Source organism: Giraffa tippelskirchi, chromosome 4 (genome assembly GCF_054371585.1).
Source record: "Giraffa tippelskirchi isolate mGirTip1 chromosome 4, T2T-mGirTip1v1.2.pri, whole genome shotgun sequence".
NCBI classification, from domain to species: domain Eukaryota; kingdom Metazoa; phylum Chordata; class Mammalia; order Artiodactyla; family Giraffidae; genus Giraffa; species Giraffa tippelskirchi.
The window spans coordinates 27,029,255-27,050,587 of NC_137278.1; the positions used below are offsets into that span (position 1 = coordinate 27,029,255).

Below are 21,333 nucleotides of genomic sequence, written 5' to 3' on the forward strand. Positions count from 1 at the left end.
TTATATGAGAAAAACTTTAAAGCACTCATAAACATCACAAAAGCAAACTTCAACAAAATTAAAGACACACTAGGTTTTGAAAGAATAATGTCATAAAGATGTTAATTTTCCTAAGTTAATTTAAGATTTTAACCTGATCTGAAAGTAAACAGGGGCTTCCCAGATGACTCGGTGGTAAAAAACACACCTGCCAATGTAGGAGACATGGATTTGATCCCTGGGTTGGGATGATACCCTGGAGGAGGAAATGGCAACCCACTCCAGTATTCTTGCCTGAAGAATTCCATGGACAGAGGAGCCTGGTGGGCTACAGTCAATGGGATCGCAAAGAGTTGGACACTGAGCACACATGCATATGGTAGTAAATAAGAGGATGTTAAAGCTCATATGAAAGAAAAGGCAAGAGCTGAAAATTTAAAACTACCAAAAGGAAGAGCAATAATGGGTATCCCAGCCTACCACATATAAATCATACAATAAAGTGTCAAGAAATAAAGAAGTGTTGTAATGGCCCATGAGTACACAGGAATCAATGTTTCTAACAATGAGTGAGGAAGCACTATATACAGGGATAAAGAAGGCTGGGGAAAAGTGTAAAAAAATAGATCCAGAGTGCATGCTGCTATTATAAGTCATCTAGAAATATGTGGTCACCTTTGATTAAAACCGAAAATAAAATTTTGGACCTGGAAAGACTTCTTGGATTGACCCAAAACAATACAAAGTTAAGGGAACAGAACTAACTTAGTATATCTCATCCCTGGTCCCCAAACATCCTGATGTTGAGAGTGGAAATAAATCAAGGTCAGCCAAAATCAGGTGTAAGAATGGTTCCATGAATCTATACACACGATAAAATGACACACATCTATACACACTCATTTACCAACGGCTGTGGTACTATACTATAATTATGTTAACATATAGTCATTTAGGGAAAACTGGGTGGGGAATCTGTGTACTCTCCTTGCAATCTCATGTGAATCAGTAATTATTTCAAAATAAGTTAAAAAAAAAAAAAAAAAAAAAAAACAACCTCAACAGAAAAACAGGTACTAATGCCTGAACTCCACCAGTAAGACATATGTAATCATAGTACTTCATATTATAGTCTTTACTATAAAGCTTAAAGACTAAATAGCTTAATGATGTAAGAAAGAAAAAGTTTAAAGAAATTTTCTTGGGATTCTTACTTCCAACCCATTTTAAAAACAAACACTCTGACTTGATATGAACACCCAAAACGATGCTTGAATTTCCAAGTGTTTAATGTTCTCCATTTCACACTAAGAAAAAAACTTATGTGCTGACAGCTTTCATCAAGTTACAGATTTTTATTTCACCAAAAATACAAGTAAAAGCCAAAATGTTCTTTCCTAATCTTTACTCTTGCCATGTAACCTACTATTGTTTTATCTCAATGAGATGTTTCAGAAAGTAATGAAATAACACCATTAAATAAGATCTAAACACTTTAACACAAAATTTTCTAACACTGTAATTAAAATGGTAACTTATAGACTCACCTATATGTGGCTGCTGAGCTGTGGCTAATGCATACTGCTGCTGCTGAGCTGCAGTCAACTGCTGAACTGTTAGTGCATTAGTCCTCTGAAAGAGCTATTAAGAAAAATATTGAATACAGCGATTAGTCTCATAGCATTTCATTTTTGTTTAGAAAGCTAAGAATGGAATATTATAAATACATATCACTTTCTCAACTATAAGGACATTTTATTCAATAAAACATTAAAGTGTTTAAAAATAACCCTATTATTTATGTCAACATCTCACAGCACTTCAGGCTATACTACTACTAGCTAAGAGGAACATCACTGAAGGAGGAGTATTCTTTACCTGCTGCTGGGAATTGTAGTCAAAAAGGCCTACAGTAGCTCCTGAAGAGTCCATTGGTACCTGATTACCAGGATAGTCAAACTGTAAGGAATCCAGACCAACTTGTTCCATGGCATCCAGATTCTGAGTTTCAGGATTTGAAAATTCTTCAACAAGTGGTTTATTAGTTGTAGGATTAGGAAGAGGCCCCAATCCTTCTGGGGGATTAGTACTGGGGCCCAGGCGCTCAACTACTTCAGTTGGAGAGGCTTGACGACTTCCAGGAGTACGACTATGTAAAGAAAACAGAAATGAGTAAAAGTAACAACTATGTCAAAAGGTGAAATCAGAAAGTAGGAAAATCATGGAAAACAAATGGTGGTAAAACACAAAAGGCAAATTAGGGACCCTAGGTCACTAAGCATTCCTTTTTATCACTTTTTTTTCCCCTGTTTAATCCAGCTTACACTTAAAAGCTGACATGGTTTCATTTTTTAAATATTATTAGTGACAACTGTCCCCAATTTTAATAGCATAAAGATATAATTCAATTTTACAGATAAGGAAATTGTCCAATATCACGATTTAGGCTCGAAACTTGTCGCAAATTACAGACAAAATGAGCAGTAGGTATGAACAGCAGACTACCATGCAACAAATATGAGAACACTCGAAACCAAAACCTACCCACCATACTCCCATCCTGTCTACCAGCATAGCTGTCCTAACATCTTGCCTAATACTTCGGGGGAAAAAAAAAAACTAGCCAGAAAGAATCATATGGCCTTCACAACTGAAGGCTGTATAATACAGAATACAAAAGAAAAGGGCAGTGAACCAAGACAGACAGCTGACTCCTGACTCTAAAACATTATTCTGAGTAAATCATTTCAACACCCGGGTCTCAGTTTCCTTGAGACAGAGGAGGTGACACTGTAGTTCTATAATAACAAAAACAAAAAGACTATTTGTAGAAACCCTCTATGAGCTCTCCAAAAACAATCTTTATCATACCACACTGTTTCAGTTTAAATCATCAGAAATAAATAAAAATGAATATTTATCAAAAGTTAGGCATGCACATCAGTGAAGAGTATAATTCTATATACAAAAGAGCAAGTTTCTCTACCGATTAGTCTTAATTTTCTGAAGAAATTTAATAACACTAAATTTTAAGCACTGACTCTTCTCTTTTTATCAACATCCTTTACAGTGTAAACTATTTTCACTTTATTTCTGGACATAATTGATCCTTACTAACAGTCTCCTTCCTTCTGTGGAGATAATTTATATAAGATCTTTTCCTTCACAAGAAGTAAATTCATTCTGAGGATCTATCATTTCATAGTATAGTCAAATGTAAGTATGTTAAATAAATGGTAGTAACTATTGTAACCTGTCTTTCAATGTCAACGGTTATCCACATGTAACTGCCCCCCACCTTTAGGTACCTTACAATGGAATAAATCTGCCAACACATACAGAACATTTCACAGAGCAATTGATTAATTACAAGAATTGTTTTCTAGATACTTTAGGTTTGTGGACTTACATTTTATTTCAAAATTAACCACTGTCCTTGCAACATCAGAAGAAATTTCAAACTCCTTTCCCCTTTATCCACAATTAAAATTTTCATGTGAATAATCCAAGGCTTTTCATTCAGAATATATGGGAAGAAAAAATAAAACTGAAAGGATCTTCTTTAAAATCAGTCCATTGAAAAAAAGAAAGAGGTGGGAGGAAGGTCCAAGAGAGAGGGTACGTGTGGTGTGTGTATATATATAGCTGATCCACTTCATTGTATAGCATAAACCAACACAACACTGTAAAGCAGTTATACTCCAAATAAAAAAAAAAAGAAAGCAAGCCTGCTATAGTTCTTTCATTCCTTTCAGTTCTATTCCAACAGATGATGTATCAGTTAATGTATGTAATAATGATGTGCTACCATAGTGACCATATGACCAGTTATTACTTTGAAATGTTTTTATACTGTTGAAGACAATACTGCATCAGAAATACTTTATAAGCAATTTAAAAAACATACTACAAACTTAACGGAATTAGAATGCTATTGAATGTAAAGTTCATATTAATATGGAGAAATATAGTCTTTCATACAAAACAACTCTAATACAGCAAAAGAAAAAAAAAGAAAAAGAGGATTCAAAAGAAAAAGTCATTATGCTATCAGTGGTGCTATTTTCTTGCTATAGTTAATGGTGTATTAACACTTCAATTATAAATGTATGCTCTGCAGGGTTTATAATCAACTCAGTCTTAAATGCATGCCCTTGAAACACAGATTAGGTAATAGCAGAAGAGCAAAATCAGAATAAGGTTCTAAAACAAACTGAGTAGCATTAAATTTATTTCTTGTCAAAAGAGGTTTACTGGTTTTGGATGCTTTTTTGCATTTAGAACAGATGTAAATGGCACTGTTTTTAAGAAGTATTGTTACTCTGTTTTTTGATAATTAAAGGTAATAAACATAAACATGTACCTAACAACTAACTGATATTTCATGGTTCATAAGATCGCAAAGAAACAACTATTTCCAGGTATAGGCCTCAAAGCATCTGATTACTGAAGTATAAAGTTCAGGATATGAAGAAACAACTCCCTAATATTTAGATAAAATGTGCACTACCTAATCTAATTCCAAAGGCTAGAACCAAAGAAATACTTGCCATAAAGAGACAACAAAAAAATCTACAACTGAACTTAAATTCTGAACTTAACACTAATTTTTAGAAGTCTGATATGTTCCTCCTGTCCTAATTTCAGGAATATGATTAAGTATCACCACAAACTCAGAAAAGGGGGGATAGGATACAATACAGAGAAAGAAGGAAGAGGTAACTCTACAGAAAGGTGCTAAAGAGCAAACTCAAGAAGAGTTTGCCAAGAAATATCACAGATTAAACCTTAAATTCACTAAACTTTAGCAGGGAGAAAACAGTTAAAATTTAGACTACCATATTAGTAGAAAGGTAATAGCAACTTCTAACATTACTTAATGGAATGCATTGTTTTAGAGAATTTTGAAGACTTATCTTTTTAAAAAATGGCACATAATCATTAACTAATACTCCTTATAAAAAAATTGTAAATCTTCCTCCAGATTAATACAAGGTACAAAGGGAAATAAAAAAAGCCAAAGTTGGAAAAATACCTAAATCAGTCATATCAGCTAGTAGCAATAATCCCTAAAGAGATATGATTTTCTTCTTGAGAAAGTGAAAATCTTACTTAAAATCTTTGCAATCGGCATCCATTCCATTTGGCAAACCTCTGCCATTTATTTTAGAATCATCATCATCTCCTTGCTTAAGATCTCTGTTTTGGTCCTCCTCAAATGGAGAAGCCTTGCCTTTTTGATCTCCTTTCTCAGGTCCATCTGTTTCAGCATCTCTAGTGCCCTGAGGAAAAAGAATCTGTTTGATTCTGAATATTTAATAGAACACAAAAAAAGGCACCACAAGGTGACCTAAAACTACACTATAGTGCATGTAAACAATAAAAACATTGAATCTTATTTTAATTTTGTAGTCAATGAATTTATCAAAGGCCAAAAAAATTGAGTACAAACCAGTGATTTATAACAGAAGGGCTAAGGCAACCTTAACTATAGCGGTGCTAGAAAAGCAGTAACACCACAAGTGAAATTAAAATTCTACTTAATGAAAGATGATTTTGTTTTTTTAACTTTCATATCAAGTACTACCATGAATAAGCAATTTTAATCTTACAAACTTTGTTTTTTAATTAATATGATTTTTTTGGTAACATGATTAAGATTATAAATATTACCAGTGGTTCTACCATTTCGTGTATTTCAAGAAGTGGCCAGGAGAAGAAAACAAGAGCACCAATAACTATAAAATTACCTTTAATTCTAGAAAGGGCCAGAATAAGAAACTGACTTAAAGACAATTGAATAACCATCCAGCAACTTAAAAACATTTCTGCGTTCAAAATACTTACAAAAGTTCCCTTCCTAAATCGAGAATCCAATTTATCAGCAGGAGAAGAACTTAATACATATTCTACCATGCTCACACCAAGGCCTCCACTTTCTGATCGCGGAGACAATATTGCATTTACTTCACTGTTTCCATGAAAACCCTGTCCAGATCTTCTTTGTACCATAATAGGCTGGGACATTGAATGGTCTGTTTGGAAAAAAGAAAACAATTACAAATTTGTACTTTTAAGGTAACCAAAATCTATTCACATCAATTAATATACAAAAGAAAAATCAGCATATTGAATTAATATACTAAAGTAAAATCAGCATATTGTTTTACTTTGAATATTACTGTAATCTTTATAAAAAACATCTTCAATCTGTTTAGACTCACTGCCCTTTGGACATTTCTTGAGAATACAGATTAAGAAAGTAATTGTTAAAAAGCAGGTAAAAGGCTATCTGAACAATAATCAAATTCAAAAGTCATTGGCAATAGAAACAATCTGAAGTCTCCACTGCCTTTAAGCCTCTTATTAAAAAGTTCTATTGTCAATTCAGAACTCAAAACAAAAAACTTTAGTGATAAAACCTGAAATAAAAATAACTCCTCTTAAATTGACGGAGGCATTTCTCAGGCTCACAGTCATGTATTGGACAGATTCAGAATATATGGCTGTACTGCTATAAACATACATGACTAAGTTCATTCAAAAAAGCCAGTAGTATCACAGAATTTTCTATTCTTGGTATAAAGACTAAGTATCACTTAGTTTTTTTAAAAAAAAGATTCCTTTTTTAAAGATAAAAAAAATTTTTTTAATTAAAAAAATCCTTCTAGTCTAAAAGTTTTCCATTTATTTTTAACAAAAAAATTATCCATCTGGTACAAATACCTTTTCTACATATTTTTGTGACAAAAAAGGCAATACTTAAGATCTGAAAGCAAATAGAAACATAAAAACATTTGAGGCAAGATTCACCTAGATTTGCAGAAAAAAATTTTGAACCAATATGCTAAGCATTGTGGTATGTACGTGGGATCTAAGAACACAAGAGTCCCTGAACTCTAAGAGATTGTAGGTTTAACAGGAAGTGATCATAGTTAAGAGTAAAAGCACTTCAATAAAAATAATCCAGGAAACTATGGGGAAGAGAAAGCATATTCATTACTTTTTCCCAGTCTTGGAGTAAATCCCAAAGGAAGTGATATGAAGGGTAGAGAGCAAAAAATAGGTGAAAATGGGGGTGGAAAGCATTCCAGTCAGAGAAACCAGTATGCTCAAAGGCCTAAGAGTGCCAGGAGAACACAATGAAATTAATAATCACAAATAATTCAGTTCAGCTGAGAAGGAAATATGTGTATGGTAAAATCTCCTGTGGTCATTGAAAGAACTATAGAATGACAATTCTTTTAGGACAAGGAATGTGATTTTCATATTTGTACATGCTTGGCATTCAATAAATGTTTACTCTTTACTCAGTAAACAAAACAATCCATCCATTTCTAATTTTCTCATGTCTCCTGGTAAAAACTTATATTCATCTTCAAAATTTTATCCGTACAACAAAAAAAGTTGGGAGAGGGAGTGATACAAGGAATTAACTAAAATTATAAACTTGACACTAAAAAGATATATCAGGAATATATAAACAGTTGCTTAAATGTTTTACTGTTGGTACCAGTTGTCTTCCAAATACAACATACCAAAAATATCTCCCTAACATTCATCTTGAAAATATCTCTCATTACCATGTTGTGCTCAAGATGTTTTGCTTTGGAATGCTTTTAAAAATATTTGGTTCTGGTAAATAAAGCAATTAACCATTTAACTTTCAAAACAAAAATCAAAACATGCTTATCAACCAAACTTTCAAGCATGTTGTTTTAGCAGAGAAAGTGCCTTTTGTGGGGAGAATGTATCCTGGCCCAAATAACTGAATAACTTAAATTATATAAATTATATATATATAATTTTTATATAAATTATATAAGTTCAATCTATATAGGTTAATACAAATTCAGAAAAAAAATTCCTTGAAGGCAGGGATCACATATCTCATTTATCTTTGTATTCTCCAAACGTGGCACATTACATATTGGTTGAACGCAAATAAAATTCCCAATATTTTAGTCTAATTTAGTATTTAGCAAAGTTTTCAATCTGTTTCCATTTTGATTATAAACAGTACTAAAAATTTCCAGCTTTTCGTAACTTTTTAACAATTATCTTTAAGAACAAAATTTAAAACTGTAAAGGACTTAAAAATCTTCTTAATGATTTGGAGAGAAAAAAAGTACCTGGCAATTTACACTCAAAATATAAAGTTAATTTGATAATTACCATCCAGAAACTTGATTTTATATTACTTTGATCATTTTATGTAGTTTTAATAAGCTGCTTTTAGTTATAAAGTGGAAACTTATTTGTTAAATACATGTTGAATTTTCACATGTACATCTCAAATTTTGCTAATGATATAATCAGTAGTATTTTAAGACTATAAGTATGCTCTGTAATTTACCAATAAATATTGTCACCCCCATGAGTTACACTCCTTACATTCCAGTTCCTTTCCATAAGAATTTCTTGGACCTCAGTCTTTGTTACCTATGGATATCAAAAACATTTAAAGTCTGCTCCCTTTCTGGGAAGTCTATCTTACTATGGGGGTTTATTTCCTTTATGGGTGTGGCTAATGTTTAATAAAGCTAGTCTGAGCTGCAGTTGATAGACCACTATCCACTGATACAATTCAAGCTTGAAAATTCCTATGGTTAAATTGTGTCCTGTATTTTAATGGAAATTCAGAATTTTATAATCAGAGTTTAATCTCAAATAGGACTTCCCTGGTGGCTCAGGTGGTAAAGCACCTGCCTACAATGTGGGAGACCTGGGTTCGATCCCTGGGTCGGCAAGATCCCCTGGAGAAGGAAATGGCAACCCACTCCAGTACTCTTGCCTGGAAAATCCCATGGACGGAGGAGCGTGGTAGGCTACAGTCCATGGGGTTGCAAAGAGTCAGACATGAATGAGCTACTTCACTTAACCTCAGATAAAACTTAATAAAATCTTACTGTGACAAACATTTCTAATCAATAAGTGGACCATTAAGTATGGCTTACTCTACATAAGAAAATTACGAGGACACATGAAATCCTCAAAGATACCACAAAGTTTCTCCAGGTATTGTTTGGGGGCAGTAGGGTTTAAAAAAAAATCAAGTATTCAACAAATTCAGAACTCTCACACATACACCAATAACTTACGAGAAGTTCCCCACGCAGTCTCTCTCCATTCATCATCCCCAAGAAATATGCCTTTTTGTCCATCTTTTGTTGAATCATCAGGTTCCCAAAATTTTTTGGTAGGCAAAAGCTATTTGGAAGGAAAAAAGTTATTACATTTAAATTTCATCCTAATTACAAAGAGCGAAAACACAGCAGAAAGCAAACTTACCATCAACAGGTACAAGTTAGTTTTCAACGCTAACGAAAATTCAACAATGCCCTGTTTCCTAATTTGTCTAGTTAATCATAACTCCCTATTTATGCTTGGATACTGGTTCTAGTAACTCTAGACCTGAAGAATCAACTTCATACTTCTGCATTTTTCAAATGGTTTTACTGTCATGTGGTATTTTTAATGAATTCTTTCAAAAGACTTAATAAATTTCTTTAAACAGATAATACAATAAAAATATTTATACAAATGATTAAAGTTTTCTCTTTACTTCCAAGTACTGCCCTTGGAGTATCTCCTATCCTACAGCTTCAATGACAGACAATTCTTCTTACTTAACAATTCAATGGAAGTGAACTTCACAATTCTTCCTTATGTTCTCAATCTACTGATCCTAAAGCAGGAAGCAGGATGGTGGAAGAGATACATTAAGAAGACCCTTAAATACTTTCTGAGATAATCTCAAAGCCCTGTGTCCAATCCTATGTTGTAACACACACAAGAATATGAAAATTGTGTTGGTTTAACCATTTGATGATTAATAAAAATGTACACTTGGTCAATTCCCAATGAGACTTTAGTGTTCATCCAGGTCTCTTCTGTCTACCTTTCCTGACACTCAGAAGAACCAGACAGAGGGTATGTTTGTTTGAAAAGAACAGACTCACTTTCTAAACCATGCATGTGACATTCAAGTAAGCATCTGTAAGGCACTCATCCCTCTCAGCCCATAATTAGATCCTCATAATTAAGCCTGTAAGTACTTCCATTGCTACAGTTAAAATACTAATTACCTGTATTTGCCTCCTTAAGGGCATGGTGACCTCATCTTCGGAGAGCTCACAAATATAAAATACCCATAATAAAATGAACTTAGTGAAACTTATATGGGGTCTGGAGAGATAAGACTGTGTTTGTCAGGGGTTTAAAGTGTGAATGGAAGGTGGAGAGGACACAAGAAGTGATGAACAAAGGCACAACCTGAGAAAACACATAGTTAGTAGAACATGGTGTGAGATGGACAAACAGATGTGGGAGCTGATGCTGTGAAAGCTATCTAGGCAGATTATGAGGAACCTCAAAGTTCTAAGAATAATGGATATTCTAGACCAGAGGCAAGCAAATAATTCAGGAGAATTACAACAGAGTTAAGATGACAAGAACTGAAACAGTACACTGACAGAAAGAACTGAGAAAATAAAATGGATTTCAGACATTCAGGAGAGTCAATAGGATACAAACAAAAATAAGAGACTGATTAAAAAGAATAAAACTTTAAAATCTGGTTAACAAGGTAAATGATAGTACTACTGACCAAAACAAACACAAAAACAGGATAAGCAGCTTTTGCGGGGAGTGGGGTGGATTCAATATGGGCATATGCCTAATCTATAGATCTTTCGTTAAACTAAATACTGTTCATTTTAAAGGAAACTAAGTTCTGCTATTAAAAAAAAAACAAAAAACTTTTTACATATTAGGATCTTCCTGAGCTGCAAATGATTTGTATTTAAAGTACAGACATTTTATTTATTTCTATTATTATTTTAAAAGAGATTCTGTTGATTTATTTTGGCCACACTATGTCTATTTCTGCTTTATTGACTATGCCAAAGCCTTTGACTGTGTGGATCACAATAAACTGTGGAAAATTCTGAAAGAGATGGGAATACCAGACCACCCGACCTGTCTCTTGAAAAACCTGTATGCAGGTCAGGAAGCAACAGTTAGAACTGGACATGGAACAACAGACTGGTTCCAAATAGGGAAAGGAGTACATCAAGGCTGTATCTCGTCACCCTGCTTATTTAACTTATATGCAGAGTACATCATGAGAAACGCTGGGCTGGAGGAAGCACAAGCTGGAATCAAGATTGCCAAGAGAAATATCAATAACCTGAGAAATGCAGATGACACTACCCTTATGGCAGAAAGTGAAGAGGAACTAAAAAGCCTCTTGATGAAAGAGGAGAGTGAAAAAGTTGGCTTAAAGCTCAACATTCAGAAAACTAAGATCATGGCATCCAGCCCCATCACTTCATGGCAAATAGATGGGGAAACAGTGGAAACAGTGTCAGACTTTTATTTTTGGGGGCTCCAAAATCACTGCAGATGGTGATTGCAGTCATGAAATTAAAAGACACTTACTCCTTGGAAGCAAAGTCATGACCAACCTAAATAGCATATTAAAAAGCAGAGACATTACTTTGCCAACAAAGGTCCATCTAGTCAAGGCTATGATTTTTCCAGTAGTCATGTATGGATGTGAGAGTTGGACTGTGAAGAAAGCTGAGCGCCGAAGAATTGATGCTTTTGAACTGCGGTGTTGGAGAAGACTCTTGAGAGTCCCTTGGACTGCAAGAAGATCCAACCAGTCCATCCTAAAGGAGATGAGTCCTGGGTGTTCATTGGAAGGACTGATGTTGAAGCTGAAACTCCAGTACTTTGGCCACCTCATGCAGAGTTGACTCACTGGAAAAGACCCTGATGCTGGGAAGGATGGGGGCAGGAGGAGAAGGGGACGACAGAGGATGAGATGGCATCACCGACTCAATGGACATGGGTTTGGGTGGACTCCAGGAGCTGGTGATGGACAGGGAGGCCTGGCGTGATGCGATTCATGGGGTCGCAAAGAATCGGATATGACTGAGCGACTGAACTGACTGACTGACGTAGCTTGTGGGATACTAGTTCCCTGACCAGGGATTGAACCCTACCAAGGTCGGTAAGAGCCCTACACAGTGGACCACCACGGAATTCCCTAAAGTATAGGCATTTTAAACAATAATCTATACTAACAAAGATTCCAGTAAAATCCAACCTTGGTTGTTTCGATTTTTAAAAAATTTCACTATAAAGTTTCATGCAAATATTCAAACACAATGTAAAAATGATAATATAATACTAAAACACTGCTCTTGATATACTTAAATTATTGAACATTTATTCACAGTGAAATCCAGGTTAATTCCTTTCAAGTACTGTATAAATAAGCCATTTCAGGCAGAAGAAAATGATTCCTGAAAGAACAAGGCTTTTATCCTATATTTCATAAAGATAAGTGTTTTAAAATCAAAATAAAGATAACAAGTAATCAATAATGAAGTCATAATAAGTTAATAGAAGCATTTATTAGACATAGGAGATCCAACCAGTCCATCCTAAAGGAGATCAGTCCTGAATATTCATTGGAAGGACTGATATTGAAGCTGAAACTCCAATACTTTGGCCACCTGATGCGAAGAGCTGACTCATTGGAACTGACCCTGATGCTGGGAAAGATTGAGGGCAGGAGGAGAAGGGGACGACAGAGGATGAGATGGTTGGATGGCATCACTGACTCAATGGACATGGGTTTGGGTGGACTCCGGGAGTCGGTGATGGACAGGGAGGCCTGGCGTGCTGTGGTTCATGGGGTCTCAAAGAGTCGGACACGACTGAGCGACTGAACTGAACTGACTGATTAGACATAGAAGCGGCTGAAACAAACTAATCTAATCTTGTGAAGTAGTAGAAATAAGAACCTTTTTGAGGAGACTATTCCAGTCTTTTGGGGTTAAGATTCCATGTAGTGCTGTAACAGTTCACAGATCACTGCTTTGACACCCAAACTATAAAACCTGGAGGGGAGTCTATGCCAAGGACTTATTCAGTGTGCCTACTTTCTGCCAAGCACTGTGCTATGACTATCTCCATTTTGCAAGCATTTATAAATTATCATGGACAAATAATCGAGCAGTTTATAAAATTAACACTTCTCCTAACAAAGGCCTTTATCATCATTCCAGAGACAGCTGTGACAATGCAGACACTGACTTCAAATATTTTTAGAGAAACTACTAGCTCGTGACCAAGAATTAAGTTAAAATGGACTAAATACAGAGGAAGGCAAAAAATAGAATAGCTTAAAAAAATATATTAAGGGGTATAGTGGTTGGAATAGCAATAAAAATAGTGTTTTGCCCCTGGAGACTCTTTTACTGTAGCAGAAATGGGAAAGCACATTACAGAAAAGTAAAGCTAAGAGATCTTGAAGATCTGTAAAATACATTATCCAATACTGCTGCATATTATTTCCCTAATTCTCAAAAGCTATAAACCAAGGTCAAACAACTTGGTATTTCTTGTCAAGAACATACTCCTCTGTCCTTCCAACTATCCAAATCCCCACTATCCACCATTTCATTAGTTCTTTCTTTAAAGAAGCACTTATGCCTTGCCCTTTTCACATCCAAAGAAATCAGTCAACACTCTAGTATACTACTATACTACTTTGAAATAAGCAATAAATAAAATTCTTGCTAGAATTTATGAGTTACTTACACTTTAGATTTTTCTAATACAAACTGTCAGATAAAATCACCAAACCAAACAAATTAACATAATTCTAAGAATTAAGAGAACTTGAAGGCTCTATGTCTACATTATAGTGTTCATATAACGTCCAAACTGGGACAGTTTTGAGAAAGGGAGTACTAAAAACAATTATGCCACGATAACATGTATCTGGACTGTCTGAACAAATCAGGATATAAGGTGACTCTATTTAACAATGGAAGTTAATAAAAGGTACAGATGCTAACAATTAGGCATATAGAAAACAAAAGCCACAAGGGAGTTCTCTAGAACTGCAGAATGGTGCTTTTCCAGACTTTAGTCTTCTCTGTTAATAAATGATACCAATACTTAATGTTTTCAAATCACACTACTCTCAAATCTTTTACATTCTCAATACCCCTTAATATCACAGCAAATATTATTAGATGTCATCACTTCCAATGGGAAGCAGTACTGTAAACAGTCAAGGCACTCAAGAGTTCAATCTGTTGTTCAAGCACTGTTACATTGTATTGGGCCAGATAATTAACTCAGGATCAGTTTCTTCATCTGAAAAGGATAATAATAAAACTACTATTTTCGAGTTTCTATGAGGTTAGAATACAAGAACATAAATAAACTATTTAGAACAGCATCGAGCATATGCCAAAATAAGTATTAAATATCTTTACAACCAAAAGTATGAATCTTAATATTACCAAACATGAATAACATGCTGCCCTGTAGCATTTAACTGGCTGATTATTTTAAATGATTATAATAACATTCATTACAAATATCTTGTCTAGAGCTGTTTGCTTTCTTAGTTTGAGTATCCTAGAGGGACCATGAAACTACACTTACAAAAAACAGCTGCCTAATAGTTATATTTTGCATAAGCACACAGAATCGGAGGTTAAGTAAACTGTCCAAGATTACATATAATATTACATACTTGTATAGCTAGTTAGTGGCAGCATTAGGAGTTGAATCCGTAACAGCTTAATTACAAAGCCCATATTCTTTACACTTAACTACCACAGAAGATGTTTCTTTACAATTGTAGTCTAATTTATCAGTATTTCTAAAAATATCCAGTTATTAGGCCACAAATAACCATAATGAAAAAAACAGAAGTTTAAGATACTATCATGATATTCAGACCATATAATGTGGGTATTCATTAGAGTGGATAAAGTTTAAGACAGAATGGCTAAGATAGGAATTTACAGACATAACTATAATCAGCTGGTTTCCACTCCAGTTATCCCTAACATCTCAGATCAGAGCATTTGAGAGACATACGTGACTCATACAAATGCTATTCTTATTACTACCTTCAAAGAGTCAATCTTTCTCAAGGTCTACATATAGCACCAGTGATAGACCTGAGAAAAAACAGAAGTCTCCTTACTATTCTCTCCAATATGTTTTCTACTTTACCATACTACCTGGGAACTGACTACACAAGTTTTCTTTAATGTTTTCTTTAAATATTACTGTGTCAGAAAAGAAAGGAGAGAGCTTTACCACGCTAAGCTATGAAATACTCACCAAAAACACATTAACTCAATGATTCAACGTTAAATTTTGGGTTCCCTAAAGAATTTCAGGCAGGAGCCTCTTTTTCTAATTTAAAAGTATATGTATATAAACGTATCCACACACCGAATTCCTGTTAATTTATATATATAAAAATAGGTAGGTATGTGTCTCTGTAGTATAGTTTTAAAACAACATACTAATGAAAATGAGTTCAACCTCCTATGGGTTAGCTTTGCTCTTTTTAAGCCACGTGACATAATGCAAATTGGTAGGCCTTCTGGCAAAAATGTGCTATGGAAAAAATCGGAAAGGATGAGTTTATGAATGGATGATTACAAATCTATTCCTATTTTGGATGAACAACCCCAAGAAACTGTCCTTCTGATGATGAGTCAGTAAAAGCTATCATGATCTACATAACCCAGTACATTTGAAAATAACCCTATATGTAATGCAGTGCTTTGTACATTAGATTTACAACTTAAGACATAATGAATAGTTTTATTTTTTTAAAAAAAGGTCAAGATAAGGCAATATATTAGAAAGGATTTTGCACTGAAAAAATAAATAAGCAATTCTAGAAAACTCAAGCCTGTTTTTAGTTTATTAAAATGAATGAATTCTGGGATAAAACAACAAGCCTCACCTGTCAGGAAAGGAGAAGACTGGTGAGAGAGAGACAGGCAAAGAAGGAAATCCCAGAAGGTTCCCTGCTGCCTGTGAGATGAGGAAAAATAGAAAGGCTTGTGGGAGAGGGAACCCAGAGACAGAAGCCTCAAAAGGTTTCTCACTATCTCTTAGAGTAACAGAATTAGCTGGTAAACTGTTAAGAAAAAAACTTAATTAGTGAATAACAGCTTATTAAAAAAAATACATTTTTACTAGATGGTCACAGAAGCATGACCTTCTAACTACCTGCCAAAAAACCGGACAGCCTAACCCTAACCACTTTTACTCTGTATATCTGACATTTCCACTAAGAAAAGCCTGGATTTAAGCTTCATTTAAAAAACCAGCCTCTTTTTTTCCAAAAACCTCAAATACCCCTCCTCTTACCCCCCAAATAACTGAACTCTCTGTACTGCTTCTGATCATGACACCCTTTTTAAAACTGCAAAGATGTCTTTGGGTTTATCAACTACTACTTAGAAAGGGAGGGAAAAAGTCAATTTGTAAATACATACTCAATGTAGATCTGGAAAGTAAAGTATTGTGGGGTCTAAACAGAATTAAGGTAAGGGTGTGACTCTATTTGGTATTAAAAAAAAAAGTAAGTTCAAGTCTGTTACAGACTAGGCTGAAACACTGTTCAAACTTGCTTTTAAGATATATTATCCTACTTTCTAAAGATCAAAGAAAACAAGTAACAAGGAAACAAAAGCCCTCTGAACTGTTTGTTTTTGTTCACCCAGAGTGTAAATAATGCCTAAGCAGCCACTGCACTGCAGCGAGGCTGCAAGGTCTTCTTTTAACTAAAAAATTATTCCCTCTCTCAAATTTTCTTAGGGCCCAGAGTTTTACCTTAAGCACTGGACTAACAAGTTTACTTTGGCAATACTTATGCTTAAGCACCTTAACTCACCCTTAAATCAGTCCTCTGAAAATGACAAACTCTTTGGAAAACGCTGTTTTGAAGAAAGGGAGGGTTAGCTAGCTGCAGGGTGCCCTCTTGTGGCCCAGAGGAGTGACTGGACTCTTTTTCTGCATCTGAAGAGCACAGCATTGGATGGAGTGAGTCTCATGAAGGTCTACCAAAGTAAAATAATCTCCAGGAGCAAGCAGTTAATTACACATCTTAGGTCTGTTCATGATTATTTTTTATTATCAAAGTCCACACTGTTACTACTACAGAACACGACAAATCAAAAATGTGACCACAAGGGTTTTCATAATCAATAAAAGTTTTCTAAATATTCATTTAGGTATATGGAAAACTAAGTATTTTTGATGCCTTAAATTATGTGATGATGAGGTTAAATGGGATGCCCCAATGAAAATCATAAAATAGGACTGATAAAATCCAAAGTATTAGGAGTATTCACTGTGTGCTAGTCATTCAAAGCTAACAATCTACTGAGGAGACTAATATAAAATGAATAAACTGTAACAAGTATTATAATAAAAGTATGTATAAAGATCCACGAGAAGTCAGATGAAGTAATTAATTTTACTGCAAATAGCAAATAGATAAAGAACCATTTTTCAGTAGAGTCCTGCAGAGGATTAGAAGTTTATTAAGCAAACAACGAACAAGGAGAAATTTTTGTGAGAGAATAATGAACAATTAAGTGTGGCTAAAGCAAACATAGCATACATATATAAAACAGCAGGACAAAGATCAAGGAGAGCTCTTTTCTGATCAAAGTTATTATGGTCCATTACCAAAATATGACAGTATCTAACTGGGTCAATCAAATCAGCTAGACACAATAATCCCACTAACATTATTGCTAAAAATTAAAAAAAAAAAAAAGGCCGAGATTCCCACAACTATAGATTTTAAAAGCCCACATCATTTGGAAGATATCACCACTATTTTTAAAAGATTTACAGTTAATAAACAAGTTTCAATGGCTAAAAGACTCAAAGTGAGATACACATCCTTAGTATTCATAAATATTTACCTCTCCCATTCCCCGAGATTCTAACGCAAGAGCTTGAAAATCATGATTCATTTCATCCACAGATCAAACCTGTTGAATAACAAAAACAAAATTAGAAGAAAAAAAAAATCTTAGATTGCATCAACTATTTTTATATTACATTCTGCTATTACTGATGTTACAGTATGAGCTGAGATGAACAAGAATCCGTTTCTCTATAAAGACAGGTTTTCCTAAATAGAGCACCATAGCAATCAACACTAAAATTTATGGGAAAACCAGGAGGTTCAAGGGTTCTGGGATTATTCTGTGCGCCAAAAGAAATCGCTACTAGTTTCTTGAGCAAAGGAATACATGGGAAGTAAAGAACAGAAAAAGTGAGCTGAAGTAGTACTACAATACAGTTATCTTTTTTGTGTGTGGCTGTGCCATGAGGCATGTGGGATCTTAGTTTCCAGATCAGGGACTGAACCCTGACCCCCTGCAGTGGAAGCAGAGTCTTAACCAGCCCAGAATCTTCCTTGCACCATCAAGGAAGTCCCAATAGTTATCTTCCTTTTTAAAAAATGTAGTTCCTATTACAAAATTATTACTTTGTACTACTTTTTTTCAGTTCTCAAAATTTCTCAGAATTTTATTATTTGTAGATCTTATACCAATGATAAAAAATTAATCAGCTTTGATATTTTTTTAATATCCAAAGGTTCCCTTAAAAACAATCCCTTTCCCTACAATTAGCAAAACAGCATGGAAATGGCACAAAAATAAACACAGAGATCAATGGAACAGAATAAAGAGCCCAGAAATAAATCCATGCACTTACAGCCAATTAATCTACAACAAAGGTGGCAAGAGTATACAATGGAAAGACAGTCTCTTTAACAAGCTGGGAAAACTGGACAGCTACACATAAAACAATGAGGTTAGAATATCATCCCACATCACATAAGAAATGAGCTAAAAATGAATTAAAGACCTAAATGTTAGACTTGAAACCACAAAACTCTTGGAAGAGAACATTGGCAGAACACTCTGACATAAATCACAGCAGTATTTTTTGGATCTGTCTAAGACAAAATAAAAGCAGAAATAAACAAATGAGATCTAATTAAAAGCTTTTTGTACAGGAAAATCAACAAACTGAAAAGACAACCAACAGGATGGGAGAAAAATATTTGCAAATAATATGACTGACAAGGGGTTAATATCCAAAACAAACAGCTCATACACTACACATAAAAAAAACACCAAAACCCACCCCCTGCAAAAAAAAAACAAACACTCCACGCCTCAAATCAAATAACAGGCAGAAGACCTGAATAGACATTTTTCCAAAGAAGAAATACAGATGATTAACAGGCACATGAAAAGATTCTCAATACCCACCAATTATTAGAAAAATGCAAATCAAAATGAGATATCACCTCACAATTATCAGAATGGCTGTCATCAAAAAAAATCTACAAATAACAAATATTGGTGAGGATGTGGAGAAAGGGGAAGCTGAGTACACTGTTGGTGGAAATGTAAACTGGTACAGCCACCACTATGGAAACAGTATGTTGGTTCCTCAAAACACTAAAAATAGAACCACCATTATGATCCAGCAATTTCACTCCTGGGTATCTAACTAGAAAACACTGATTAGAAAAGATACATGTATCCCAACGTTCATAGAAGCACTATTTACAATAGCCAAAACATGGAAGCAATCCAAATGCCTATCAACAGATAAATGGATTAAAAACATGGTGTTTACACACAATGGAATATTACTCAATCATAACAAAATTCTGCCATTTGCAGCAATGTGGATGAACCTAGAGAGTATTATGCTTAGTGAAATAAATCAAATAAGTCACAGAAAGTATTATATGATATCACTTATATGTGAAATCTAAAAAATAATACAAATGAATATATATGCAAAGCAGAAACAAGCTCACAGATACAAAAAACTACTGGTTACCAAAGGAAAGGGGGGATGCAAATTAGGGGTGTAAGATTAAGAGATACAAACTACTATGTATAAAATACATAAGCAACAAGGATATACTGTATAGCACAGGCAATTTGTCATTATCTTGTAATAACTTTCAATGGAGTATACTTTATAAAAATAATCACTATGCTGTACATCTGAGGTGAGGTGAAGTCGCTCAGTCGTGTCTGACTCTTTGCGACCCCATGGACTGTAGCCTACATGGCTCCTCTGTCCATGGAATTTTCCAGGCAAGAGTACTGGAGTGGGTTGCCATTTCCTTCTCCAGGGGATCTTCCCAGCTCAGGGATCGAACCCGGGTCTCCCACATTGCGGGCAGACGCTTTACCAACTGAGCCACCAGGGAAGCATGCTGTACATCTGAAATAATGTAAATCAACCATAATTTAAAACAAGAATAATTCTTTTCCCTTCTCCTCAAACTAAAACTACAGCCTATTTTTCTTTTTCCATTTCTAACAGTTTAAATTGCTTTCTACCTTTCATGTGACAATGTGTTCTTAAGTCATAGTCTCTTTGCCTCCCAAAGTTAAGTACTGCTGAAGAAAACCATTCAAAACTGAAGCCACTACAAATTCACAGCCTTCAAACTTTGGAGCCTTACAATGTAATCCTATTTAGTATTTTTCCCAGTGAGTTCTTTCTCTTTACAATTCCATAGTATTTGATATTACAAAGCACTTCCTCTCTTCTTTTAATGCTGTTCTGTTGTTAGGGATTCTCTTACAATTCTTTTTACTTTCTTATGTCTAGTTACTTCTTCTCAGGCTTCTTCACAAACTCCTATTTGTCCACTCAACTCATAAATGTCAGTGTTCCTCAGAATTATATCCTTGAGCCCAAGCAATCTCATCTACTCTAAGTGCTTTGATACTTAAATGGCATATCCACAGGATCTCACTCCCAGTTTGTATTTATAAACCAAATCTCTCTTCTTCAGTATTTCCGAGTTATTTCCTTTCTCCCATTCCCTGGAGGTACCACAGGAAATTCCAATCTTACTCTTCTGTATTCTATACTTATAAATTAATTCTTTCCTTTCTTACACCAATATCCAATCACTAAAGTCAACCTCCTACCTTACTTATATCTAATTTTCAGTTGCCTGGTTGGTCAGACCTCCACCATCTCTTGCAATCTTCTACCTTCCCACCCTACAATCTAATCTCCAAAATGTAATAAGCTACCATTTTTCTAAATTGTACTCTGACCATATGAATCTCATATTTTAATCCTTGACTTCTCCTTAATGTGGCTTAGAAGGGGAGAGAACTGGATTCAAATTACAGTTCTAACAGCTAGTAGTTCTGTAACTCTAAACAACTAACCTAAATTATTTTTTCTCAATTTCCTCATGGAAAAATAGCAGCAGCAGCTTCCACATGGCATGCTGTGAAAAGTGAATTAGGTAACATAAAAGTCTGGGTATGTAAGCTTTCAAAAGTTAGCTATTAGAACAGTTCTTCAATTGTTTCATAAAATGGTACTTGAACAACTGGATGTCCATATGCAAAAATATGAACTTCAATACACACCATGATATAAAAATTAACTCAAAATGGATCATACACCTAAATGCAGCACTTAACATTA

The 21,333-nt window shown here is 34.6% G+C and overlaps 1 protein-coding gene across 32 annotated transcripts in view; it reads right to left on the reverse strand.

The window, feature by feature from the left end:
- PUM2 (pumilio RNA binding family member 2) overlaps nucleotides 1–21,333 on the reverse strand; it is a 99,632-nt gene that overhangs the window by 53,204 nt on the left and 25,095 nt on the right. For 21 of the 32 annotated variants that reach the window (XM_081593630.1, XM_081593621.1, XM_081593625.1 and 18 more), the window contains exons 2-7: nucleotides 17,760–17,828; nucleotides 9,081–9,189; nucleotides 5,827–6,014; nucleotides 5,092–5,261; nucleotides 1,858–2,128; nucleotides 1,527–1,620 (exon numbers count right to left, since the gene is read on the reverse strand). In XM_081593630.1, the coding sequence (XP_081449756.1) occupies nucleotides 1,527–1,620; nucleotides 1,858–2,128; nucleotides 5,092–5,261; nucleotides 5,827–6,014; nucleotides 9,081–9,189; nucleotides 17,760–17,810 (883 nt within the window). In that variant the 5' untranslated portion in view covers nucleotides 17,811–17,828. Of the gene's footprint in view, nucleotides 1–1,526; nucleotides 1,621–1,857; nucleotides 2,129–3,388; nucleotides 3,772–5,091; nucleotides 5,262–5,826; nucleotides 6,015–9,080; nucleotides 9,190–15,781; nucleotides 15,853–16,450; nucleotides 16,454–16,717; nucleotides 16,843–17,759; nucleotides 17,829–21,333 lie in introns of those variants that run through there. The other 11 variants (XM_081593644.1, XM_081593643.1, XM_081593628.1 and 8 more) reach the window with 5 other exon arrangements.